Raw genomic sequence first — 25,622 nt, forward strand, 5'->3', positions numbered from 1 at the left:
TCCACGGCAGATGTTAAAACTAATGGTCTGAGATCGAGACCTTTTGACCTGGAACGAGGCACGCGACAAGGTTGCCCGCTGTCTCCTTTGTTATTTGTACTTAGTATTGAACCTTTGGCCATATCGCTTAGAACTGAAGATGGCCTGCATGGTATTAACTGCTGGGGAATGCTACAGAAAGTTTGGTTATACGCTGATGACTTGTTATTGGTCCTCCGAAATCTAGGCGAATCAGTGCCAGTGCTTATCAATATTTTGGATGTCTTTCATCAGTGCTCTGGATACAAGATTAATTGGGCAAAATCAGAGGTGTTGCCCTTGGTACCGTTATGTGACAAACAGTTAATTACAAGCTTGGGCTTTAAAAGGTGTGCTGAGAAACTGTTGTACTTGGGGGTTTGGATTCTGCCTACTGTTGTTGATTTTGTGAGAGTGAATATGGAAATGGTGTGGAGAGATGGGACCTGCTACTCCTTTCCCTTTGGGGGAAGGTGAATGCTTTGAAAATGGTTTCGACTCCTAGAGTTAACTTTGTGTTGAGTATGATCCCGTTAGAAATTGGAAGTAGGTATTGGAGTGAATTGGATAGACTCATGCAAGATTTCTTGTGGGATCATAAGCCTCCGCGTCTGAGGATTAGTAAGTTGCAGTTGCCCTTATCTAGAGGGGGACTGGGAGTCCCGAACTTCAAAGCATACCACCTGGCTTTTATGTCACGTACTTTGTTTACCTTTCTTACATCACAAAATGATGATTGGGTTTGTGCGGAATCTAGTCACGTAGGCCTGTTGTCTCCAAGGGCTCTGCTGACGAGTAAACAATGCAAAACGAAATTTGAGAATCCATTGACTAAGAGTTTGCGGAATTCATGGCTGGTCTTGAATGGTTGTTTAGGTTTCAATGCACTGGAAGATCAGAATGCTTCAGTTTGGCTGAATCCTAGTGTTACTCATGAAGGGAAAATGTTGTTCTGGCATGATTGGTTTTTGGCCGGGGTGCAGTGGAGAGGGGATCTTTTCAGTGGTGCGGATCGGATGACGGCCAGGGAATTACAGGTAAAGTTCGATATTCCGAGTTTTTGTCTGGCGGATTATCGGAAAATCAAGAGAGAGGTGGGTGCGGTGAATATGGACGTAGGGATCAATATGGATATGCTTGGCTGGAAGCCAGGGGTGAGTGGCTGTGGCTTGGTCAGTTATGTGTATAAACAGATTGCGTCTAAGTATAGGACAAATGATGCTCTAAGATTGGATTGGAATAGGAGGATTGATGAGAATATTACGGAGGTCCATTGGTCATGGATCTGTGAGAATGTGAAGTTGTGCTCTTTGAATCTGGGTGAAAGATCACGTAAAATCAAGATTCTACATAGAACCTACTGGACGCCTGAGGGAATGATGAAGAGGAGGATGAGTGACAGCTCTGAAGGCGGGGCATGTGTACATGAAATTGGGACCATGGAACATATGTTGTGGGAATGTTCAAAGGTGAGGGGTATGTGGTTTGAATTTGACCGGATTTGTGAGAAAGTTCTTGATGTGAGGATTAATTTGGATTTTAAGACTGTTGTGCTGGGTAGTGATGAGGAACTGGATGACTTGAGTACTTCCCAGAGAAAATGGGTTTTCCGGGGAGTGTTGGTGGGGAAAAAACTGATTTTGAGAAACTGGAAAACGTTTGCTCCTGTACCAATTGATATGTGGGTGGCTGAAATGAATGATCTGGCGGAAATAGAGAGTGTTGTATCATAGGGAGAAGAAAAGTGCTTTATTCAACAAGATTTGGAGTACATTTCTTTTATTGTACTGAACTTGATCTTTTGGATATGTTGTGACTCTGTGGGGGTAAGGGGGGTATCTTTCACTGTACATAGTTTGTTGTTCCTTACTGTGTTTGATGGATATTGTTTTGCAATTGTCTATGTATCTTGTTATAGTTTATAGTTTACATTTTTGAAAATAAAAATGTAAAAAAAAAAAAAAAAGAAAAAATTGTGGGGATCCCCAAGGCACTGAAGGAGGGGGTCACAGACTACCTGGAGGAGGTCTGGGATGGGCTTGTGTCGCTGAACCATCAGGAGGACCAGGATGGAGGAGTTGGGTGGTGAGGTCCAGTGGTCCACAGAGGGCCCTAGGGCAGGCACAGTCTGAGAAGACCTGGTTAGGTTGGGCTAACGAAGACGAAGGTTTGGGACCAGCAGGAAGACAGACGACGTCCCCCTTAGCACTACCCAACCAGAAGATTGCCGGCCTGAATGTGGCCTCATGAAGACCTCGCCACAGCAGCTTGTAGGATGAGCATCCATAACCCGGGCACAAAACAGGTGATAAGGATCACCACATGCCAGAGAATGCAGGAAAAGACCAAGGATTTGACTGGAAGAGAAGGCACCGAGATGGCATCATCAAGAGGCTCAGAAAAAAAGAAAAGGATAACGAGGAGAGGGGGTCCCTGACACAAAAAGTCCCTGAGGATGTGAGGGTAGAACCAGGATTCCCTGTAGAGCTGGAGGTCGAGGACAGTCGATGCAGGTTCAATGGTCTTAGGGCAGAAATGCAGTTTCAGATTTGTTTTGCCAGACTCGAAGAGGCCCCCCTTTTTGCGGAATTCCTTGGTTTTAGAGTCCGCTTTTTCTACCATCCGGGCTCACTCCAAAGCCTGACATTGGGCCTGATTACATGTTTGGCAGTCCAGAAACAAGGGTGCTGGCAGCAACTGCGAGTTTGTTGGTAGCAGCACAGAAATCACAGCAGGCCTGACCTGCTGGGAGTTCAGGCCCCTACCGGCAGTGTTTTCACTCAAGCACCGGCACCGTTAGCAACAGTGCCGGTGCTTCAGTGACCCCAGTCCCATGGAGTCCTCTGGGACTCCACTGGAAAGGGGATTTACCGTTCCGCCGCCTGCCATGATATCCCGGTGGCACCGGGATGTCAGGTGGCTGAAACAGTGTTACGGGATCGGCAGAACCCGGCTGCCTACTGTAAGGAAAGCATGGTATCGAAGTAAGACGGACACAAGTGGCCACAGTTCAAGGGTGTTGCGTATAATAAAGAGCGAGAGGATAGGAACGCTATGAGGAATTATGACTTTTCAGCACTGTTCTTTCGGATGGCTACAACTCCCCATCAACAAATACCCACTTGAGTACAATAAACACCCTCGAACTGTGGCCACTTGTATCCGTCTGACCTTTGGGCGCATTCCTGTAACCAAGGAGACTAAGCACAGCAAGTTTCAGGCACCTCCCTCGCTTCCTGCCCCTGCCAGACACGCTGGAGCCAGAGCCGGGCTTCACCAGTGAATCCCGCCAAAGACAAAACAAACAAAGGGACTAAACCTGGTTTGGCACAAAGAGAAGGACCTTTCCAACAAGAAATGGCGAAAAAAGAAGACCGGGCAACACACAATAGTAGAAAAGAGTAAACCACTGCTACCAGCCATTAATTGTAGAAAGGGTAACATAAAAATGTTACATGAGACTAGACAAAGGGGATACAAAGTAACCCCTCCAGCACCCTATGGTAAAATAGTGTGTGCTGGGTCTATTTCACTTCACTGCTCTTGGAAACAGTAGTTTATCCCAGAGAAGGTATTTAAACCTTTGGGAAATCTGAAAGACTTCCCTGTGTCACTGCACTGAAGGTGCTGTCTGACACAATGTAAAAGATGATGCCTAAGGAGATTTTCAGACTCCAAAGTCAAAAGAAACACATATGCCAAATCACAATAAAAATACATGAGAGAGTGGGAAAAAGGTCTCACTCTCTCCAGGATAAAAATGAAAAGTCCTGGCGTCCAGCAAAAGAGCTGGGGGTCTCTAAAGTAGAAGGGAATTAGCACATTTCTGCAAATTCTCACTAAACCTTACAAAACCCAACACTGAGTGTTATGGGGGTCTGTGGCCCTGGTTTCTCTCTTCTTCTTTGGTTTGGGCCACTTGGCCAACTTCCCTGCCAAGTTCTGCAACGAGAAAAATGACTCGTAGGACTCTCTTGATTTCAGTTTCCAATCCTAGTTTCTCTCCCCTTCTCTTTATGTTGCCTTGGCTGCCTCGCTTGTCAAGTACTGACACGAGAAAGATTGTCCTTCTTGTTATATTTGTGCAGCGTTCTGCCTCCTGTACCTTCCAGCCCCTACCGGTCCCTACGCTTGCCCTGTTACCTTGCCTGTTCCCGGGATGCATGGCCAGTTGTTCCAGGGGTCTCTCTCCTGCTCCATGTGCTGTGCGAGCATCTCTGTGTCTTGGTAACCTTCACCTCGCGGATCTTCACCATTGGAGTGACGGTATGGGCGCTACTTCTTGTGTTCGCTCCACTGTCCACCAGCCTTCCAGTACAGTCTGGTCACCGTCGGGTAAAGGGGTCCCGTTGTCCTCTTGACTCTGAGAGCGGATTTCTCTGGGCTCCGTCCTGGCCTTCTCTACATCTCCTTCGTACTCACCGGGCTTCACAGTCTCTCGTCCTGGTTAGCTGAGTCTCTCCGACAGGCAGTCCTTTGGTTTTTATGGTGGAACCACACCTCGACGGAAGTCTATACCACTGCAGTTCCTTCTTGGTATTGCTCTTCATTGTTCCTGGGTTCCACTTCGTCCCAGTACTTGGATTACCTAATTCCAGATGGTCTTCTTCGTCTCAGTACTTTCCAGGACCTTGCTTTTCAAACTTTACAACAGTACATATGTCTACTGTCTACAAAGTGGATAGGAGAAGGAGGTGCTAGAGTGTGAGGGGGTTCGATCTTCTCCCAAGGGCTATAAGCTACATGGTCATCCCTCTCCCTAGAGGGATGGGGTGGCGACAATCCCTCCCCATGAGATCCTACTTCATTATACCACCCCCAGGGGGACTATCGGGTAGCAGCCTCACATCCATGGCTTCATGGAAAAGGGCTCCCCCCCTGGAAGAAGTGACAACATGTAGTGAATCACCACAAGTGGACAGAAAGAAAGGAAAAGTGTCAACAAGGAATGTGGGCCTCCATATATAACTGCTACATCACTGGCCATACAGAGGCACCCGGAGTCCTGTGATGGAACAGAGCTGCCTCCACACCAGTCCCCATGCTGACCGTCAGAAGCTTTCTGGATCCAATCTGGGTCCAGGATCATTTAAAAGATGAGGAATCTGTGGGAGGATGTATCAGCCCAGAGAGTAGAATCTGGTATTGAGATGAAAGGACAGAGTGGGAGAGGCAGAGTTTGAAGGACAGACAGGGTGGGGGGGAAACGCTTACCTTCGGGTAAATGGTGACCTCATACTGCAGCGGAGAAGGGCTGCGTTGACGTGGCCCTGTCCATGACACTGAGAGGGAGTGCACACCTCGCTCCACCAGCCGAAGAGGGGACACAGTCACAGGTGCTACATATGGAGTAAAGACAGTGGGAGTTGGGGTTAGAGGATATTGATCATTGTCTTTCCACTAAACAAATGAAGGACATTTGAGCGCTGCAACTTAAGAGGATGCTTTTTCAAGCATACTATTAAGTCAGAAAAAAGTGGTGTCCGCCAGTTGGCAAGCGATCTGGCCACTGGCCGTCATGGGCAGGCCTTGCAGAGCTCTCGCAACATGTTGACCTTCATGGCAGCCACAGCAATTTCTGGAACAGCCTCCATCCCTATTAGCTGCTTGCAGATGCCTGCCTAAGGGTGGATATCTTACTGGAGGGGTGCCCAGAGCAACGCCAAAGGTTAAGATGAATTCTAAACCTTCCAGACATCACCTTTTGTGTTTTGAGTATCTTACTGGAGGGGTGCACAGAGCAACGCCAGAGGTTAAGATGAATTCTAAACCTTCCAGACATCTCCTCTTCTGTTTTGGGTATCCTACTGGAGGGGTGCCCAGAGCAACGCCAGAGGTTAAGATGAATTCCAAACCTTCAAGACATCACCTTTTGTGTTTTCGGTATCTTACTGGAGGGGTGCCCAGAACAACGCCAGAGGTTAAGATGAATTCCAAACCTTCGAGACATCACCTCTTGTGTTTTGGGTATCTTACTGGAGGGGTGCCCAGAGCAACGCCAGAGGTTAAGATGAATTCTAAACCTTCCAGACATCTCCACTTGTGCTTTGGGTATCCTACTGGAGGGGTGCCCAGAGCAACGCCAGAGGTTAAAATGAATTCCAAACCTTCGAGACATCACCTTTTGTGTTTTCGGTATCTTACTGGAGGGATGCCCAGAGCAACGCCAGAGGTTAAGATGAATTCCAAACCTTCGAGACATCACCTCTTGTGTTTTGGGTATCTTACTGGAGGGGTGCCCAGAGCAACGCCAGAGGTTAAGATGAATTCCAAACCTTCGAGACATCACCTCTTGTGCTTTGGGTATCTTACTGGAGGGGTGCCCAGAGCAACGCCAGAGGTTAAGATGAATTCTAAACCTTCCAGACATCACCTCTTGTGTTTTGGGTATCTTACTGGCGGGGTGCCCAGAGAACCTTCGAGACATCACCCCTTGTGTTTTCGGTATTTTACTGGAGGGGTGCCCAAAGTACCGCCAGAGGTTAAGATGAATTCTAAACCTTCGAGACATCACCTCTTGTGTTTTGGGTATCTTACTGGAGGGGTGCCCAGAGCAACACCAAAGGTTAAGATGAATTCTAAACCTTCCAGACATCACCTCTTGTGTTTTGGGTATCCTACTGGAGCCCTTGATGTTGCCAGAGTCCTTATTCCAATGTTCCACCGTGGTCCCTGGATATAGACCCTAAGTTAAGGGTTCTAGATCACCGATCTACACTTAGGGTGCAGGCTCCGTGTCTGCAAACTCTGCTTGCACATGTGCCTAGTGCTGTAATATCATGAGACTGGTCATCGACACAAGCAGGACCCAGGAGAGCGGGCACATAGAGGGAGTGAAGACACTCATGGCATTAAAGCCTCTGATCCACAAGCGCTGAAAGACTTAAATCTACCCAAGTGTAGTTCTATAAGCATCACATCACTTACCCGCATGTCCAACAGAAACATGCACTGTGGCACTCCCCCGGTTGGGACGACCCAGCCCGGAAACAGCATTTTTCGCCTCCACTGTGAACGTGTAATTGCAGTACGGCTCCAGCCCCTCCACAGTCACTGCTGGCTCCGAGAAGCCATCAACCCCTGGTACAAAGCTCAGGCCTTCCTCACAGGGCTCGCACACACCTGCCTCCAGTGGGCACTTTTCACAAGAGACCTGGTACGTCAGATCCTGCCGTCCCCCTAGGTCGCTGGGCGGGAACCAACGCAGAGACACTGCCGTGCCCTGGATGGATGAGCTGACATTGCGAGGCGTGGAAGGTGGCCCTTGAAAGGAGACAAAGAGAATAACAATACATCAAGAATTTCTATAAAATCTTAGAACAGCCATGATTGGTCTCTCTGTGGCAAGCTCCCTGGGGCAGGGGACTTCTGCTCTGCAAGGGATGAAAACATTAATGGAAGAGTTTCAATGCCCTCGCTCTCTGGCTGGAGGGTGTCTGCACTACAGGGGAGCTCTGCTGTCCTAGGGTGCCAGAATCCATGGAAGAATTCCTAGGGCAATTACCTCACTCTCTGGCTGGAGGGTCTCTGCACTAGGGGGGAGCTCTGTTTTCCTGGGGTGCCAGAATCCATGGAAGAATTCCTAGGGCAATTACCTCACTCTCTGGCTGGAGGGTCTCTGCACTAGGGGGAGCTCTGCTGTCCTGGGGTGCCAGAAACCACGGAAGAATTCCTAGGGCAATTACCTCACACTCTGGCTGGAGGGTCTCTGCACTACAGGGGGGCTCTGCTGTCCTGGGGCCACAATCCATGGAAGAGTTCCTAGGGCAATGCCCTCGCTCTCTGGCTGGAGGGGTCTCTGCACTACAGGGGAGCTCTGCTGCCCTGGGGCAAGAATCCATGGAAGACTTCTTAGGGCAATGCCCTCACTCTCTGGCTGGAGGGTCGCTGCACTACAGGGGAGCTCTGCTGTCCTGGGGCCAGAATCCATGGAAGACTTCCTAGGGCAATGCCCTCGCTCTCCGGCTGGAAGGTCTCTGCACTACAGGAGGGTGTGGGGGGGGGGGCTCTGCTGTCCTGGGGTGCCAGAATCCATGGAAGACTTCCTAGGGCAATGCCCTCACTCTCTGGCTGGAGGGGTCTCTGCCCTACAGGGGAGCTCTGCTGTCCTGGGGCCAGAATCCATGGAAGACTTCCTAGGGCAATGACCTCACTCTCTGGCTGGAGGGGTCTCTGCCCTACAAGGGAGCTCTGCTGTCCTGGGGCCAGAATCCACGGAAGACTTCCTGGGGCAATGCCCTCACTCTCTGGCTGGAGGGTCTCTGCACTACAGGGGAGCTCTGCTGTCCTGGGGCCAGAATCCACGGAAGACTTCCTAGGGCAATGCCCTCACTCTCTGGCTGGAGGGTCTCTGCACTACAGGGGAGCTCTGCTGTCCTGGGGCCAGAATCCATGGAAGACTTCCTAGGGCAATGCCCTCACTCTCTGGCTGGAGGGTCTCTGCACTACAGGGGGGCTCTGAATCCATGGAAGACTTCCTAGGGCAATGCCCTCACTCTCTGGCTGGAGGGTCTCTGCACTACAGGGGGGCTCTGCTCTCCTGGGTGCTAGAATCCATGTACGACTTCATAGGGCAATGCCCTCGCTCTCTGGCTGGAGGGTCTCTGCACTACAGGGGGGCTCTGCTCTCCTGGGTGCTAGAATCCATGTACGACTTCATAGGGCAATGCCCTCGCTCTCTGGCTAGAGGGTCTATGCACTACAGGGGAGCTCTGCTGTCTTGGGGTTCCAGAATCCATGGAAGACTTCCTAGGGCAATGACCTCACTCTCTGGCTGGAAGTTCTCTGCACTACGGGAGAGCTCTCCTGTCCTGTGGTACCAGAATCCATGGAAGACTTCCTAGGGCAATGCCCTCACTCTCTGGCTGGAGGGTCTCTGCACTACAGGGGGGGCTCTGCTGTCCTGGGGTGCAAGAATCCATGGAAGACTTCCTAGGGCAATGCCCTCACTCTCTGGCTGGAGGGTCTCTGCACTACAGGGGAGCTCTGCTTTCCTGGGGCCAGAGCCATGGAAGACTTCCTAGGGCAATGCCCTCACTCTCTGGCTGGAGGGTCTCTGCACTACAGGGGAGCTCTGCTGTCCTGGAGTGCCGGAATCCATGGAAGACTGTTAGGGAGAATTCTCTGTTAAAGCTAATTTCCCAAACCTAGTGAGTCCCCCAGCAGCTTTGCTGGATTTTTTGGGGTTTATTTTTTTCTCCTGCTAAGAGTGAGACTCTTTTTCTCTCACTCCTAAACATGATTTGAGATATCCTTTGACTATGTAATGTGTTTTATGGGCTGTGGGGTCTTTTACCCCATAGGGTTTCATGTGGTGTTTGGTAAGTGTGTTACACAGCACCCTCAGTGCAGTAACACAGGGGTGTCATAGTGACCCCCAAACATAGACTCCATACCCTGGGACTGACTACTGTCTCCCAGGGCATGTAAAGTCACCATTGCCTTTACTAGTCTTAAATTGGGAACAGAACCAGTACAAACCAGCATATTGTGGAAGTACTGGTAGGGGTAATTAGATTGTCCCTGGGTCTGTTTTTCGAGGGGGCACTGTGCAGTCCTCCCTCGTCGAGTTTCTGGCTGGTGGCAGTGGTTACCACGCGAAATATTCCACCGGAATAGTTCCTATGGGATTTTCCCATTCATTTTAAACGCACCACTTTTTGGTGCAATGTTAAAGATACCGCCCGTTTATTTATTTAATATTTATTCCCCGGTTGGGTCCTTTTGCCAGGACTCGGTTTTAAAATGGCGTTTGTGTTCGCCTCTGTAACTCCAACCCAAGTCGAGCCCTTTGTTCCACTTTTTGGTGGGCTTCTCCACAGAAGCCTCCAAAAGTGGTGCCACTCTGTCTGGGTCTACAGGATGTGTGGGATGGGGGTTTAGGCACCCTGGACTGAGTTGCCTCGGCAACTCAAGTCGCACTCTTGTGTGATTGGCCCAGTGGTGAGCCGCCCGGCTCACCACTTAGCATGTTTGAGTGACAGCTAGGACTGATGAATGGGGGTTTTCTGCATAAAAGAAGGGCTTTGGGACTGGAACTTCAGAAGTCACCACAGGACCAAAGAATCCAAAGAGGGAGAAGCTGAACCGACCTGCAACGACGACACCACCGGTGGAGCCCTGCTGAACCGTCTCACCACTTGCCAACGACAGAAGATCTTCATCCCGGAGAGTGTTCTTCCTCTGAGCTGGTGGGGATAACCAGTTCGCCCTCTTTTTCGCCTTCCTGGATCGTCTCGTGGTCGAATCGCCCGTGCCAAGCACCCCGGCGGCCGGATAGCCACGCTTCACCACTACCGCGAATAAAGGGGAGTACCTTTTAACCGGAAACTCTGCGGCTGGTTTCATCCCTGGCAGTGCAATGACCTCCAGATTTCCTCCACATTGAGATCTCCTCTTCCCCTGGACGAAGCACCGACTTGCACCCGCTGCCAGGAACTGCCCCCGCTGGAGCTTCCTCACCATTTCAGGTACTGAGTCCCGCCTGGTCTCTCTTGCACAGACTGTTAAAGGTGTCCCGTAAATCCTTGACTTTCTATCCTGGGGTGACCAGGGACATCTTAACTAACTTTTCCTGACTTGAGCCAACCCTTTTTGAACTCTTTGCAACAACTCTTTAAAAGTACTATTCAACTGTGTGATCTTGGACACATTCCGCCTTGCTCTCTTCAAGAGTGGGCCTGGCCTATGACTTTCTTGCTCCTCAGTAGATTCTGCCTTTTCTGATTTGCTCTGGTTCTCCTAAAGTTTTGTTATTGTGTATGTTCCTAATTCTGCCTTTTTCCCTTCCTTTTTAATTAACTTATTGGAGTGCCATCTTAGGTTAAGCGCTCACCTCTGTCTGAAAATAAGTGGTGTTTTAACTAAGACTTGTTCAATAAGTGATCAGGGATGTATATATATTAATAGTGACTGTGTTTGAACTTGCTTGCCATATTAGTGTTAGTGTATTTTACAAAGTGTGTTTTTAAATAAATAATTATATACTTTTATACCCAAGCTCTGGTCAGTGTTTGCTTGTGCTACTGTATTTTGGTACTTATCTTGTATACTCTATATACTGTCTAACTCTTCTTGAGAGAAGTCTGGCTGCTCAGCCACAGCTACAAGGTAAATCTGGGTGGTACAGACTGCTACCAATTGGTTTTACTGCCAACACCTGTAGTCTTAAGCCTTTTGCAGTGGTCCCTAAGGGAACTGCACAGGTTTCTGCCTAACAAAGACTTCCTACAGTAATGCCCTTGGTCTCTGGCTAGAGGTTCTCTGCACTACAGGGGAGCTCTGCTGTCCTGGGGTGTCAGAATCCATGGAAGACTTCCTAGGGCAATGCCCTCACTCTCTGGCTGGAGGGCCTCTGCACTACAGGGGGCCCTGCTGTCCTGGGGCTAGAATCCATGAAAGACTTCCTAGGGCAATTACCTCACTCTCTGGCTGGAGGGTCTCTGCACTACAGGGGGGCTCTGCTGTCCTGGGGCCAGAATCCATGAAGACTTCCTAGGGCAATGCCCTCGCTCTCTGGCTGGAGGGTCTCTGCACTACAGGGGAGCTCTGCTGTCCTGGGGTGCCAGAATCCATGGAAGACTTCCTAGGGCAATGACCCCACTCTCTGGCTGGAGGTCTCTGCACTACAGGGGGGCTCTGCTCTCCTGGGTGCTAGAATCCATGGAAGACTTCCTACAGAAATGGACAAGCTATGTGGCAGGAGAACATTCAATGGGCCCGATGGGACCTAAGCCTAACTAAGCAAACAGTTTGGTACATAGGGCCACACTGCCCCCCCACCCCCCGATTAGGGCCCCTCATAATCACTCACGTGTGCAGGAGACGGAATGGTCCTCGGATGGGGTGCGATAAAATCCTGCATTGCAGGTGCAGGCCGTTGCACCAGGGGAGCCTGATGAGCTGTTGGGGGGACAATTGAGGCAGTGGGGTGTCTCCTGAGAGGCTCTGTAGAATCCCTGCTGGCAAGCTGCAAGACAAAGAGGACCAGGTTCAAAACATGATGAGGGCCAGAAAGTGCTGAACAATCACATCCCTCATGCACGAGACCACAAGCATCCACAGACATGTTTCGCCCTCATTGGGCCTCATCAGTGAGGGTCTCTAGGTCCATCAGGCATGGGACGGACCTACGTCTGGGCATGCCCGTCCCACTCGGGGTGACAAAGCAAAAACAGAGAGGTGATGGCTGGAAGGTTTAGTATGAATCTTAACCATCTTAATCTTAACTAATCTTAATCTTGCTCTGGGCAACCCTCCAGACCATCGTTCTTCGCCTGCCGTCTGTGAGAAAATAAATGCCATTGGTTGGGAGATGAATCCCCTATCCCCACAGATTCTAGCTACATTTTTGGTGAAAATAGCTTTTTAAAAGTTGTCCGGTCGCATGTAAGGTCAATGATGCTAGGCAGCAGCGCCGGCTCTGCTATGAAACAATGCTTCTGCTGCTCGGGGGAGGGGAGGCTTCTGTAGACCAGGGCAGTGTTGCTCCTTGCGGGTGGTGGGACTGCTGATGCTTGGAAGGCTGTTCTGCTGTTGCTTGTGAGAGGGGATGCTGCTGTAGACTGGGGCAGGGTTGCTACTTGCGGGTGGTGGGACTGCTGATGCTTGGAAGGCTGTTCTGCTGTTGCTTGTGGGAGGGGATGCTGCTGTAGACCGGGGCAGGGTTGCTACTTGCAGGTGGTGGGACTGCTGATGCTTGGAAGGCTGTTCTGCTGTTGCTTGTGGGAGGGGATGCTGCTGTAGACCGGGGCAGGGTTGCTACTTGCAGGTGGTGGGACTGCTGATGCTTGGAAGGCTGTTCTGCTGTTGCTTGTGGGAGGGGATGCTGCTGTAGACCCGGGCAGGGTTGCTACTTGCGGGTGGTGGGACTGCTGATGCTTGGAAGGCTGTTCTGCTGTTGCTTGTGGGAGGGGATGCTGCTGTAGACTGGGGCAGGGTTGCTACTTGCGGGTGGTGGGACTGCTGATGCTTGGAAGGCTGTTCTGCTGATGCTTGGAAGGCTGTTCTGCTGTTGCTTGTGGGAGGGGATGCTGCTGTAGAGCGGGGCAGGGTTGCTACTTGCAGGTGGTGGGACTGCTGATGCTTGGAAGGCTGTTCTGCTGTTGCTTGTGGGAGGGGATGCTGCTGTAGACCGGGGCAGGGTTGCTATTTGCAGGTGGTGGGACAGCTGATGCTTGGAAGGCTGTTCTGCTGTTGCTTGTGGGAGGGGATGCTGCTGTAGACTGGGGCAGGGTTGCTACTTGCAGGTGGTGGGACTGCTGATGCTTGGAAGGCTGTTCTGCTGTTGCTTGTGGGAGGGGATGCTGCTGTAGACCGGGGCAGGGTTGCTACTTGCAGGTGGTGGGACTGCTGATGCTTGGAAGGCTGTTCTGCTGTTGCTTGTGGGAGGGGATGCTGCTGTAGACCGGGGCAGGGTTGCTACTTGCAGGTGGTGGGACTGCTGATGCTTGGAAGGTTGTGCTGCTGTTGCTCGGGAGAGGGGAGGCTGCTGTAGACTGGGGCAGTGTTGCTACTTGCGGGTGGTGGGACTGATGATGCTTGGAAGGCTGTTCTGCTGTTGCTTGTGGGAGGGGATGCTGCTGTAGACTGGGGCAGGGTTGCTACTTGCGGGTGGTGGGACTGCTGATGCTTGGAAGGCTGTTCTGCTGTTGCTTGTGGGAGGGGATGCTGCTGTAGACCGGGGCAGGGTTGCTACTTGCAGGTGGTGGGACTGCTGATGCTTGGAAGGTTGTGCTGCTGTTGCTCGGGAGAGGGGAGGCTGCTGTAGACTGGGGCAGTGTTGCTACTTGCAGGTGGTGGGACTGCTGATGCTTGGACGGCTGTTCTGCTGTTGCTTGTGGGAGGGGATGCTGCTGTAGACCGGGGAAGTGTTGCTGCTTGCAGGTGGTGGGTCTGCTGATGCTTGGAAGGATGTGCTGCTATTGCTTTGGGGAGGAGATGCTGCTGTAGACTGTGGCAGTGTTATTTGCGTGGGTAGGACTGCTGATGCTTGGAAGGCTGTTCTGCTGTTGCTTGTGGGAGGGGAGGCTTCTGTAGACCAGGGCAGTGTTGCTACTCGCGGGTGGTGGGACTGCTGATGCTTGGAAGGCTGTTCTGCTGTTGCTTGTGGGAGGGGATGCTGCTGTAGACCCGGGCAGTGTTGCTATTTGCGGGTGGTGGGACTGCTGATGCTTGGAAGGCTGTACTGCTGTTGCTTGTGAGAGGGGATGCTGCTGTAGACCAGGGCAGTGTTGCTACTTGCGGGTGGTGGGACTGCTGATGCTTGGAAGGCTGTTCTGCTGTTGCTCGGGGGAGGGGAGGCTTCTGTAGACCAGGGCAGTGTTGCTCCTTGCGGGTGGTGGGACTGCTGATGCTTGGAAGGCTGTTCTGCTGTTGCTTGTGGGAGGGGATGCTGCTGTAGACCGGGGCAGGGTTGCTACTTGCAGGTGGTGGGACTGCTGATGCTTGGAAGGCTGTTCTGCTGTTGCTTGTGGGAGGGGATGCTGCTGTAGACCGGGGCAGGGTTGCTACTTGCAGGTGGTGGGACTGCTGATGCTTGGAAGGCTGTTCTGCTGTTGCTTGTGGGAGGGGATGCTGCTGTAGACCCGGGCAGGGTTGCTACTTGCGGGTGGTGGGACTGCTGATGCTTGGAAGGCTGTTCTGCTGTTGCTTGTGGGAGGGGATGCTGCTGTAGACTGGGGCAGGGTTGCTACTTGCGGGTGGTGGGACTGCTGATGCTTGGAAGGCTGTTCTGCTGATGCTTGGAAGGCTGTTCTGCTGTTGCTTGTGGGAGGGGATGCTGCTGTAGACCGGGGCAGGGTTGCTACTTGCAGGTGGTGGGACTGCTGATGCTTGGAAGGCTGTTCTGCTGTTGCTTGTGGGAGGGGATGCTGCTGTAGACCGGGGCAGGGTTGCTATTTGCAGGTGGTGGGACAGCTGATGCTTGGAAGGCTGTTCTGCTGTTGCTTGTGGGAGGGGATGCTGCTGTAGACTGGGGCAGGGTTGCTACTTGCAGGTGGTGGGACTGCTGATGCTTGGAAGGCTGTTCTGCTGTTGCTTGTGGGAGGGGATGCTGCTGTAGACCGGGGCAGGGTTGATACTTGCAGGTGGTGGGACTGCTGATGCTTGGAAGGCTGTTCTGCTGTTGCTTGTGGGAGGGGATGCTGCTGTAGACCGGGGCAGGGTTGCTACTTGCAGGTGGTGGGACTGCTGATGCTTGGAAGGTTGTGCTGCTGTTGCTCGGGAGAGGGGAGGCTGCTGTAGACTGGGGCAGTGTTGCTACTTGCGGGTGGTGGGACTGCTGATGCTTGGAAGGCTGTTCTGCTGTTGCTTGTGGGAGTGGATGCTGCTGTAGACTGGGGCAGGGTTGCTACTTGCAGGTGGTGGGACTGCTGATGCTTGGAAGGTTGTGCTGCTGTTGCTCGGGAGAGGGGAGGCTGCTGTAGACTGGGGCAGTGTTGCTACTTGCAGGTGGTGGGACTGCTGATGCTTGGACGGCTGTTCTGCTGTTGCTTGTGGGAGGGGATGCTGCTGTAGACCGGGGAAGTGTTGCTGCTTGCAGGTGGTGGGTCTGCTGATGCTTGGAAGGATGTGCTGCTATTGCTTTGGGGAGGAGATGCTGCTGTAGACTGTGGCAGTGTTATTTGCGTGGGTAGGACTGCTGATGCTTGGAAGGCTGTTCTGCTGTTGCTTTTGGGAGGGGAGGCTTCTGTAGACCAGGGCAGTGTTGCTACTCGCGGGTGGTGGGACTGCTGATGCTTGGAAGGCTGTTCTGCTGTTGCTTGTGGGAGGGGATGCTGCTGTAGACCCGGGCAGTGTTGCTATTTGCGGGTGGTGGGACTGCTGATGCTTGGAAGGCTGTACTGCTGTTGCTTGTGAGAGGGGATGCTGCTGTAGACCAGGGCAGTGTTGCTACTTGCGGGTGGTGGGACTGCTGATGCTTGGAAGGCTGTTCTGCTGTTGCTCGGGGGAGGGGAGGCTTCTGTAGACCAGGGCAGTGTTGCTCCTTGCGGGTGGTGGGACTGCTGATGCTTGGACGGCTGTTCTGCTGTTGCTTGTGGGAGGGGATGCTGCTGTAGACCGGGGCAGTGTTGCGACTCGCGGGCGGTGGGACTGCTGATGATTGGAAAGATGTACTGCTGTTGCTCGGGGGAGGGGATGCTGCTGTAGACCAGAGCAGTGTTTCTAGGTGGCAGCACTGTCTTTGCTTTGAGGCAGTGCTGCTGTTGCTCAGGGGAGGAGATGCTGCTGTATACTGGGGCTGTGTTGCTAGGAGGCAGCGCTGTCTCTGCTTTGAAGCGATTCTGCTGCTTGGGGGAGGGGATGCTGCTGTAGGCCCGGGCAGTATTGCTACTTGCAGGTGGTGGGGCTACTGACGCTTGGATGGCTCTTGTGTTGTTGCTCGTGGGAGGGGATGCTGCTGTAGACCGGGGCAGTGTTGCTATTTGTGGGTGATGGGACTGCTGATGCTTGGAAGGCTGTTCTGCTGTGGCTCTGGTGAGGTTGTTGTAGACCGGGGCAGTGTGTTTTGCGTGGGTTGGACAGCTGATGATTGGAAGGCTGTTCTGATGTTGCTTGGGGGAGGTCTCTGCAGATGGGGACAGTATTTCTACTACTGGGTGGTGGGACTGCTGATGCTTGGAAGGCTGTTCTGCTGTTGCTTGTGGGAGGGGAGGCTGCTGTAGACTGTGGCAGTGTTATTTGCGTGGGTGGGACTGCTGATGACAACTCCCAAATAAAAGTTGTGAATGAAGTCAAGACACTCGGGAAGTATCTAGAGGCTTCCCTGAGCGCAGAGGCACATGTCATGCATCTTAACAAGAACTGTTCATAGTATTTAAGACTACTACACAGAATCCGTCCCTACCTGAGTGAGGAAAACTGTGCCACAGTTGTAAGAGCCACTAGTTTGTCCAGGTTGGACTACAGAAATGCACTCCTGTTGGGGGCCAATGAAGGCCACATAGCAAAATGTCAAAAAATCCAAAACCATGCTGTGAGAATTATAAAAGGAAAAAGGAAAACAGAACACATCAGTGAAGACAGGAGAAACCTCCACTGGTTAACTGTTGAAGACAGAATTCAATTCAAAGCACTCCCCCGACCCACCGATGCATCCACGGCACAGCCCCTGCTAATCTCAAAACCAAATTGGTCACTCATGTACCAGGTCGGGCCCTCAGAACCGAAGCACAGGGCCAGTTAGAAACTACCGGGTACAGGAAAACAAATGGTTTAGGCAAAGCCTTCAACACCATAGCTGCCACCCTATGGAATAACCTTCCAACGCACATCAGTCTTGAGACCTCGGACAGCACCTTCCGAAAGAAAGTCAAGACACATTTATTTAGATAAATGACACGAGTTCAACCCGGCCCTACCATTCTTCTGAAACATAAATGTTACTCGTTGTCTCGTGGACTGTATGTTCTGAGTTTTTTGTGTTCATGTCTTGCGCCCTGATGCCTGCGGGCTCCAGCATGGTACAAGCAAATAAATAAATAAACAAATAAATAAATAAGAGGTAAGAGGGAGTCCAGGGTCAGGTATTTAGGCACACACATGTGTGGAGGTGAGGGTGGTGAGGTATTGTACAAGAAGAATAAAGATAGTGCACCGTGCACCAGTCAAATGTCATCCATGGCTTCTACCATCATGCTCCTTTAAGGGCTCTGCAGGTAGGCCCTCTGCCTCGGGATTGTGCTGGTGCAGTGTGCAATAAAGCATGGAGGCAGGAGCCATGGGTGGCACTTGACTGGTGCACTGTGCCCTGTCTGTCTTCTTCTTGCTCATAGATTTTATCCATCAGCAGTGATTAATGAATACTCAGGCTTGAGCCTCATTACTCCATCTTCTCGGGTTGAGTATGTAGTCGTGGGTTGGGTTTCTTCATGGTCGGTGTGGACTTGTCACTCGTCTTTCTTCTTCTTGCTGATAGATCTTATCCATCAGCAGTGATTATTGGATAGCGAGGCTTGAGCCCCATCACTCCAACAGCAGCGATTATTGGATAGCGAGGCTTCAGCCCCATCACTCCATCAGCTGTGATTATTGGATGCCGTGGCTTGAGCCTCATCACTCCATCAGCTGTGATTATTGGATGCCGTGGCTTGAGCCTCATCACTCCATCAGCAGCGATTCTTGGACCCGAGGCTTGAGTCTCATTACTTCATCTCCTTGGGTTGAGTGTGTAGTCGTGGGTTGGGTTTCTTCATGGTCGGTGTGGACTTGTCACTCGTCTTTCTTCCTCTTGCTGATAGATCTTATCCATCAGCAGTGATTATTGGTTTCAGAGGCTTGAGCCTCATTACTCCACCCTCTCGGGTTGAGTGTGTAGTTCCTCTCAGGTTGAGTGTGTAGTCGTGGGTTGGGTTTCTTCATGGTCGGTGTGGACTTGTCACTCATCTTTCTTCTTCTTGCTGATAGATCTTATCCATTAGCAGTGATTATTGGATACCGAGGCTTGAGCCAGATTACTCCATCCTCTCGGGTTGAGTGTGTAGTCGTGGGTTGGGTTTCTTCATGGTCGGTGTGGACTTGTCACTCGTCTTTCTTCCTCTTGCTGATAGATCTTATCCATTAGCAGTGATTATTGGATACCGAGGCTTGAGCCAGATTACTCCATCCTCTCGGGTTGAGTGTGTAGTTCCTCTCAGGTTGAGTGTGTAGTCGTGGGTTGGGTTTCTTCATGGTCGGTGTGGACTTGTCACTCATCTTTCTTCTTCTTGCTGATAGATCTTATCCATTAGCAGTGATTATTGGATACCGAGGCTTGAGCCAGATTACTCCATCCTCTCGGGTTGAGTGTGTAGTCGTGGGTTGGGTTTCTTCATGGTCGGTGTGGACTTGTCACTCGTCTTTCTTCCTCTTGCTGATAGATCTTATCCATTAGCAGTGATTATTGGATACCGAGGCTTGAGCCTCATTACTCCGTCCTTGCGGGTTGAGTGTGTAGTTCCTCTCGGGTTGAGTGTGTAGTCGTGGGTTGGGTTTCTTCATGGTCGGTGTGGACTTGTCACTCATCTTTCTTCTTCTTGCTGATAGATCTTATCCATCAGCAGTGATTATTGGTTTCAGAGGCTTGAGCCTCATTACTCCATCCTCTCGGGTTGAGTGTGTAGTTCCTCTCGGGTTGAGTGTGTAGTCCTGGGTTAGGATTCTTCTTGGTCTGTGTGGACTTGTCACAGTAGGGCTGAGGGTGTAGTCGTGGGTTTGGATTCTTCCTGGTCTGTGTGGACTTGTCACAGTAGGGCTGAGGGTGTAGTCGTGGGTTAGGATTCTTCCTGGTCTGTGTGGACTTGTCACAGTAGGGCTGAGTGTGTAGTCGTGGGTTAGGATTCTTCCTGGTCTGTGTGGACTTGTCACAGTAGGGCTGAGGGTGTAGTCGTGGGTTAGGATTCTTCCTGGTCTGTGTGGACTTGTCACAGTAGGGTTGAGCGTGTAGTCCTGGGTTAGGATTCTTCCTGGTCTGTGTGGACTTGTCACAGTAGGGCTGAGCGTGTAGTCGTGGGTTAGGATTCTTCCTGGTCTGTGTGGACTTGTCACAGTAGGGTTGAGCGTGTAGTCGTGGGTTAGGATTCTTCCTGGTCTGTGTGGACTTGTCACAGTAGGGTTGAGTGTGTAGTCGTGGGTTAGGATTCTTCCTGGTCTGTGTGGACTTGTCACAGTAGGGCTGAGTGTGTAGTCGTGGGTTAGGATTCTTCCTGGTCTGTGTGGACTTGTCACAGTAGGGCTGAGTGTGTAGTCGTGGGTTAGGATTCTTCTTGGTCTGTGTGGACTTGTCACAGTAGGGCTGAGTGTGTAGTCGTGGGTTAGGATTCTTCTTGGTCTGTGTGGACTTGTCACAGTAGGGCTGAGTGTGTAGTCGTGGGTTAGGATTCTTCCTGGTCTGTGTGGACTTGTCACAGTAGGGTTGAGCGTGTAGTCCTGGGTTAGGATTCTTCCTGGTCTGTGTGGACTTGTCACAGTAGGGCTGAGCGTGTAGTCGTGGGTTAGGATTCTTCCTGGTCTGTGTGGACTTGTCACAGTAGGGTTGAGCGTGTAGTCCTGGGTTAGGATTCTTCCTGGTCTGTGTGGACTTGTCACAGTAGGGCTGAGCGTGTAGTCGTGGGTTAGGATTCTTCCTGGTCTGTGTGGACTTGTCACAGTAGGGCTGAGCGTGTAGTCGTGGGTTAGGATTCTTCTTGGTCTGTGTGGACTTGTCACAGTAGGGCTGAGTGTGTAGTCGTGGGTTAGGATTCTTCTTGGTCTGTGTGGACTTGTCACAGTAGGGCTGAGGGTGTAGTCGTGGGTTAGGATTCTTCCTGGTCTGTGTGGACTTGTCACAGTAGGGCTGAGTGTGTAGTCGTGGGTTAGGATTCTTCCTGGTCTGTGTGGACTTGTCACAGTAGGGTTGAGTGTGTAGTCCTGGGTTAGGATTCTTCCTGGTCTGTGTGGACTTGTCACAGTAGGGCTGAGCGTGTAGTCGTGGGTTAGGATTCTTCCTGGTCTGTGTGGACTTGTCACAGTAGGGTTGAGCGTGTAGTCCTGGGTTAGGATTCTTCCTGGTCTGTGTGGACTTGTCACAGTAGGGCTGAGCGTGTAGTCGTGGGTTAGGATTCTTCCTGGTCTGTGTGGACTTGTCACAGTAGGGTTGAGCGTGTAGTCCTGGGTTAGGATTCTTCCTGGTCTGTGTGGACTTGTCACAGTAGGGCTGAGCGTGTAGTCGTGGGTTAGGATTCTTCCTGGTCTGTGTGGACTTGTCACAGTAGGGCTGAGCGTGTAGTCGTGGGTTAGGATTCTTCTTGGTCTGTGTGGACTTGTCACAGTAGGGCTGAGTGTGTAGTCGTGGGTTAGGATTCTTCTTGGTCTGTGTGGACTTGTCACAGTAGGGCTGAGTGTGTAGTCGTGGGTTAGGATTCTTCCTGATCTGTGTGGACTTGTCACAGTAGGGCTGAGTGTGTAGTCGTGGGTTAGGATTCTTCTTGGTCTGTGTGGACTTGTCACAGTAGGGCTGAGTGTGTAGTCGTGGGTTAGGATTCTTCTTGGTCTGTGTGGACTTGTCACAGTAGGGCTGAGTGTGTAGTCGTGGGTTAGGATTCTTCCTGGTCTGTGTGGACTTGTCACAGTAGGGCTGAGTGTGTAGTCGTGGGTTAGGATTCTTCCTGGTCTGTGTGGACTTGTCACAGTAGGGCTGAGTGTGTAGTCGTGGGTTAGGATTCTTCCTGGTCTGTGTGGACTTGTCACAGTAGGGTTGAGCGTGTAGTCCTGGGTTAGGATTCTTCCTGGTCTGTGTGGACTTGTCACAGTAGGGCTGAGCGTGTAGTCGTGGGTTAGGATTCTTCCTGGTCTGTGTGGACTTGTCACAGTAGGGTTGAGCGTGTAGTCCTGGGTTAGGATTCTTCCTGGTCTGTGTGGACTTGTCACAGTAGGGCTGAGCGTGTAGTCGTGGGTTAGGATTCTTCCTGGTCTGTGTGGACTTGTCACAGTAGGGTTGAGCGTGTAGTCCTGGGTTAGGATTCTTCCTGGTCTGTGTGGACTTGTCACAGTAGGGCTGAGCGTGTAGTCCTGGGTTAGGATTCTTCCTGGTCTGTGTGGACTTGTCACAGTAGGGTTGAGTGTGTAGTCCTGGGTTAGGATTCTTCTTGGTCTGTGTGGACTTGTCACAGTAGGGTTGAGCGTGTAGTCCTGGGTTAGGATTCTTCTTGGTCTGTGTGGACTTGTCACAGTAGGGTTGAGCGTGTAGTCGTGGGTTAGGATTCTTCCTGGTCTGTGTGGACTTGTCACAGTAGGGCTGAGGGTGTAGTCGTGGGTTAGGATTCTTCCTGGTCTGTGTGGACTTGTCACAGTAGGGCTGAGTGTGTAGTCGTGGGTTAGGATTCTTCCTGGTCTGTGTGGACTTGTCACAGTAGGGCTGAGTGTGTAGTCGTGGGTTAGGATTCTTCTTGGTCTGTGTGGACTTGTCACAGTAGGGCTGAGGGTGTAGTCCTGGGTTAGGATTCTTCCTGGTCTGTGTGGACTTGTCACAGTAGGGTTGAGGGTGTAGTCCTGGGTTAGGATTCTTCCTGGTCTGTGTGGACTTGTCACAGTAGGGCTGAGGGTGTAGTCCTGGGTTAGGATTCTTCCTGGTCTGTGTGGACTTGTCACAGTAGGGTTGAGGGTGTAGTCCTGGGTTAGGATTCTTCCTGGTCTGTGTGGACTTGTCACAGTAGGGTTGAGCGTGTAGTCCTGGGTTAGGATTCTTCCTGGTCTGTGTGGACTTGTCACAGTAGGGCTGAGGGTGTAGTCGTGGGTTAGGATTCTTCCTGGTCTGTGTGGACTTGTCACAGTAGGGCTGAGGGTGTAGTCGTGGGTTAGGATTCTTCCTGGTCTGTGTGGACTTGTCACAGTAGGGCTGAGTGTGTAGTCGTGGGTTAGGATTCTTCCTGGTCTGTGTGGACTTGTCACAGTAGGGCTGAGTGTGTAGTCGTGGGTTAGGATTCTTCCTGGTCTGTGTGGACTTGTCACAGTAGGGCTGAGGTTGTAGTCGTGGGTTAGGATTCTTCCTGGTCTGTGTGGACTTGTCACAGTAGGGTTGAGCGTGTAGTCCTGGGTTAGGATTCTTCCTGGTCTGTGTGGACTTGTCACAGTAGGGCTGAGGGTGTAGTCCTGGGTTAGGATTCTTCCTGGTCTGTGTGGACTTGTCACAGTAGGGCTGAGGGTGTAGTCCTGGGTTAGGATTCTTCCTGGTCTGTGTGGACTTGTCACAGTAGGGTTGAGTGTGTAGTCCTGGGTTAGGATTCTTCTTGGTCTGTGTGGACTTGTCACAGTAGGGTTGAGCGTGTAGTCCTGGGTTAGGATTCTTCCTGGTCTGTGTGGACTTGTCACAGTAGGGCTGAGGGTGTAGTCGTGGGTTAGGATTCTTCCTGGTCTGTGTGGACTTGTCACAGTAGGGCTGAGGGTGTAGTCGTGGGTTAGGATTCTTCCTGGTCTGTGTGGACTTGTCACAGTAGGGTTGAGCGTGTAGTCCTGGGTTAGGATTCTTCCTGGTCTGTGTGGACTTGTCACAGTAGGGCTGAGGGTGTAGTCGTGGGTTAGGATTCTTCCTGGTCTGTGTGGACTTGTCACAGTAGGGTTGAGTGTGTAGTCGTGGGTTAGGATTCTTCCTGGTCTGTGTGGACTTGTCACAGTAGGGTTGAGTGTGTAGTCCTCGGTTAGGATTCTTCTTGGTCTGTGTGGACTTGTCACAGTAGGGCTGAGGGTGTAGTCGTGGGTTAGGATTCTTCCTGGTCTGTGTGGACTTGTCACAGTAGGGCTGAGGGTGTAGTCGTGGGTTAGGATTCTTCCTGGTCTGTGTGGACTTGTCACAGTAGGGTTGAGCGTGTAGTCCTGGGTTAGGATTCTTCCTGGTCTGTGTGGACTTGTCACAGTAGGGCTGAGGGTGTAGTCGTGGGTTAGGATTCTTCCTGGTCTGTGTGGACTTGTCACAGTAGGGTTGAGTGTGTAGTCGTGGGTTAGGATTCTTCCTGGTCTGTGTGGACTTGTCACAGTAGGGCTGAGTGTGTAGTCGTGGGTTAGGATTCTTCCTGGTCTTTGTGGACTTGTCACAGTAGGGTTGAGCGTGTAGTCCTGGGTTAGGATTCTTCCTGGTCTGTGTGGACTTGTCACAGTAGGGTTGAGCGTGTAGTCCTGGGTTAGGATTCTTCCTGGTCTGTGTGGACTTGTCACAGTAGGGCTGAGCGTGTAGTCGTGGGTTAGGATTCTTCCTGGTCTGTGTGGACTTGTCACAGTAGGGCTGAGCGTGTAGTCGTGGGTTAGGATTCTTCCTGGTCTGTGTGGACTTGTCACAGTAGGGCTGAGGGTGTAGTCCTGGGTTAGGATTCTTCCTGGTCTGTGTGGACTTGTCACAGTAGGGCTGAGTGTGTAGTCGTGGGTTAGGATTCTTCCTGGTCTGTGTGGACTTGTCACAGTAGGGCTGAGTGTGTAGTCGTGGGTTAGGATTCTTCCTGGTCTGTGTGGACTTGTCACAGTAGGGCTGAGGGTGTAGTCGTGGGTTAGGATTCTTCCTGGTCTGTGTGGACTTGTCACAGTAGGGCTGAGTGTGTAGTCGTGGGTTAGGATTCTTCCTGGTCTGTGTGGACTTGTCACAGTAGGGCTGAGTGTGTAGTCGTGGGTTAGGATTCTTCCTGGTCTGTGTGGACTTGTCACAGTATGGCTGAGGGTGTAGTCGTGGGTTAGGATTCTTCCTGGTCTGTGTGGACTTGTCACAGTAGGGCTGAGGGTGTAGTCGTGGGTTAGGATTCTTCCTGGTCGGTGTGGACTTGTCACTCGTCTTTCTTCCTCTTGCTGATAGATCTTATCCATTAGCAGTGATTATTGGATACCGAGGCTTGAGCCAGATTACTCCATCCTCTCGGGTTGAGTGTGTAGTTCCTCTCAGGTTGAGTGTGTAGTCGTGGGTTGGGTTTCTTCATGGTCGGTGTGGACTTGTCACTCATCTTTCTTCTTCTTGCTGATAGATCTTATCCATTAGCAGTGATTATTGGATACCGAGGCTTGAGCCAGATTACTCCATCCTCTCGGGTTGAGTGTGTAGTCGTGGGTTGGGTTTCTTCATGGTCGGTGTGGACTTGTCACTCGTCTTTCTTCCTCTTGCTGATAGATCTTATCCATTAGCAGTGATTATTGGATACCGAGGCTTGAGCCAGATTACTCCATCCTCTCGGGTTGAGTGTGTAGTCGTGGGTTGGGTTTCTTCATGGTCGGTGTGGACTTGTCACTCGTCTTTCTTCCTCTTGCTGATAGATCTTATCCATCAGCAGTGATTATTGGTTTCCGAGGCTTGAGCCTCATTACTCCATCCTCTCGGGTTGAGTGTGTAGTTCCTCTCGGGTTGAGTGTGTAGTCCTGGGTTAGGATTCTTCTTGGTCTGTGTGGACTTGTCACAGTAGGGCTGCTTTCACAGGGTCTTCGCAGTGATGGGCCGCGGGTAGCAGTGGAAGGGGTTTGCAGTGCTGGCAGACTGGTGCACGGCTGGCTGTGCGCATCTTTTTTTGCCATGATGACACGTCTCCCACGTGCTACATTAAACGTGACTTTCGCACAAGCACAGGAGGGACTTAAGTTACAACATGAGGGGTGCACAATGGGGGGTGGGCAGGAGACCGGGGGATTCCGGGGTGTCTCCCGCACAATAAAGGGCAGGGGTGGAGAATGAAAGGCAAGGGAGAGAATGGTGGTTGCAGGGTGTCCCCCTGCATCCGGGGAAGACAGGGAAAGAGGAGCACAGAGGAAGGAGGTTTCCCCACAGTGCTGACACCGGGCCGGAAAGCAGGCACCGGTGAAAATGGCATGTGGGGAAACATAGATCCCCTATTCCTCTCCACCTTTTCCCGGCCAGGTTCTGTCACAATAACACCTGACTCAGCCCCATTCCTGAGTATGTTCAGCTCCTCCCGATTCAAGACAGGGGATGTACTACTGTTACTTGTAGGGGTGGGGAGAGCATGCTACAGTGGCTGGGGGCAGGCCGGTCGAGAGGGGACTGCTGTATGTTGGTCAGCTTGCCGGCCAAGTAGGGGGGAGTGTGCAAGGTGAGAGATGCAGCTGGTCTTAAAGGCAATGCCTGCATACAGGGGCAGCCAATCCAGTTCGAGGGTGGCCGTAAT

General features: G+C 51.6%; 1 protein-coding gene across 2 annotated transcripts in view; it reads right to left on the reverse strand.

Annotated features, from left to right (window-relative positions):
• The window catches only part of EPHA1 (EPH receptor A1), a 190,301-nt gene that overhangs the window by 48,031 nt on the left and 116,648 nt on the right, over nt 1-25,622 (reverse strand). For both annotated transcript variants that reach the window (XM_069650305.1, XM_069650304.1), the window contains exons 4-6: nt 11,831-11,986; nt 6,946-7,281; nt 5,233-5,357 (exon numbers count right to left, since the gene is read on the reverse strand). In XM_069650305.1, coding sequence (XP_069506406.1) covers nt 5,233-5,357; nt 6,946-7,281; nt 11,831-11,986 — 617 coding nt within the window. The remainder of the gene's footprint in view (nt 1-5,232; nt 5,358-6,945; nt 7,282-11,830; nt 11,987-25,622) is intronic.

This window comes from Ambystoma mexicanum, chromosome 3p (assembly GCF_040938575.1).
Source record: "Ambystoma mexicanum isolate Mex_15411 chromosome 3p, UKY_AmexF1_1, whole genome shotgun sequence".
Taxonomy (NCBI): Eukaryota; Metazoa; Chordata; class Amphibia; order Caudata; family Ambystomatidae; genus Ambystoma; species Ambystoma mexicanum.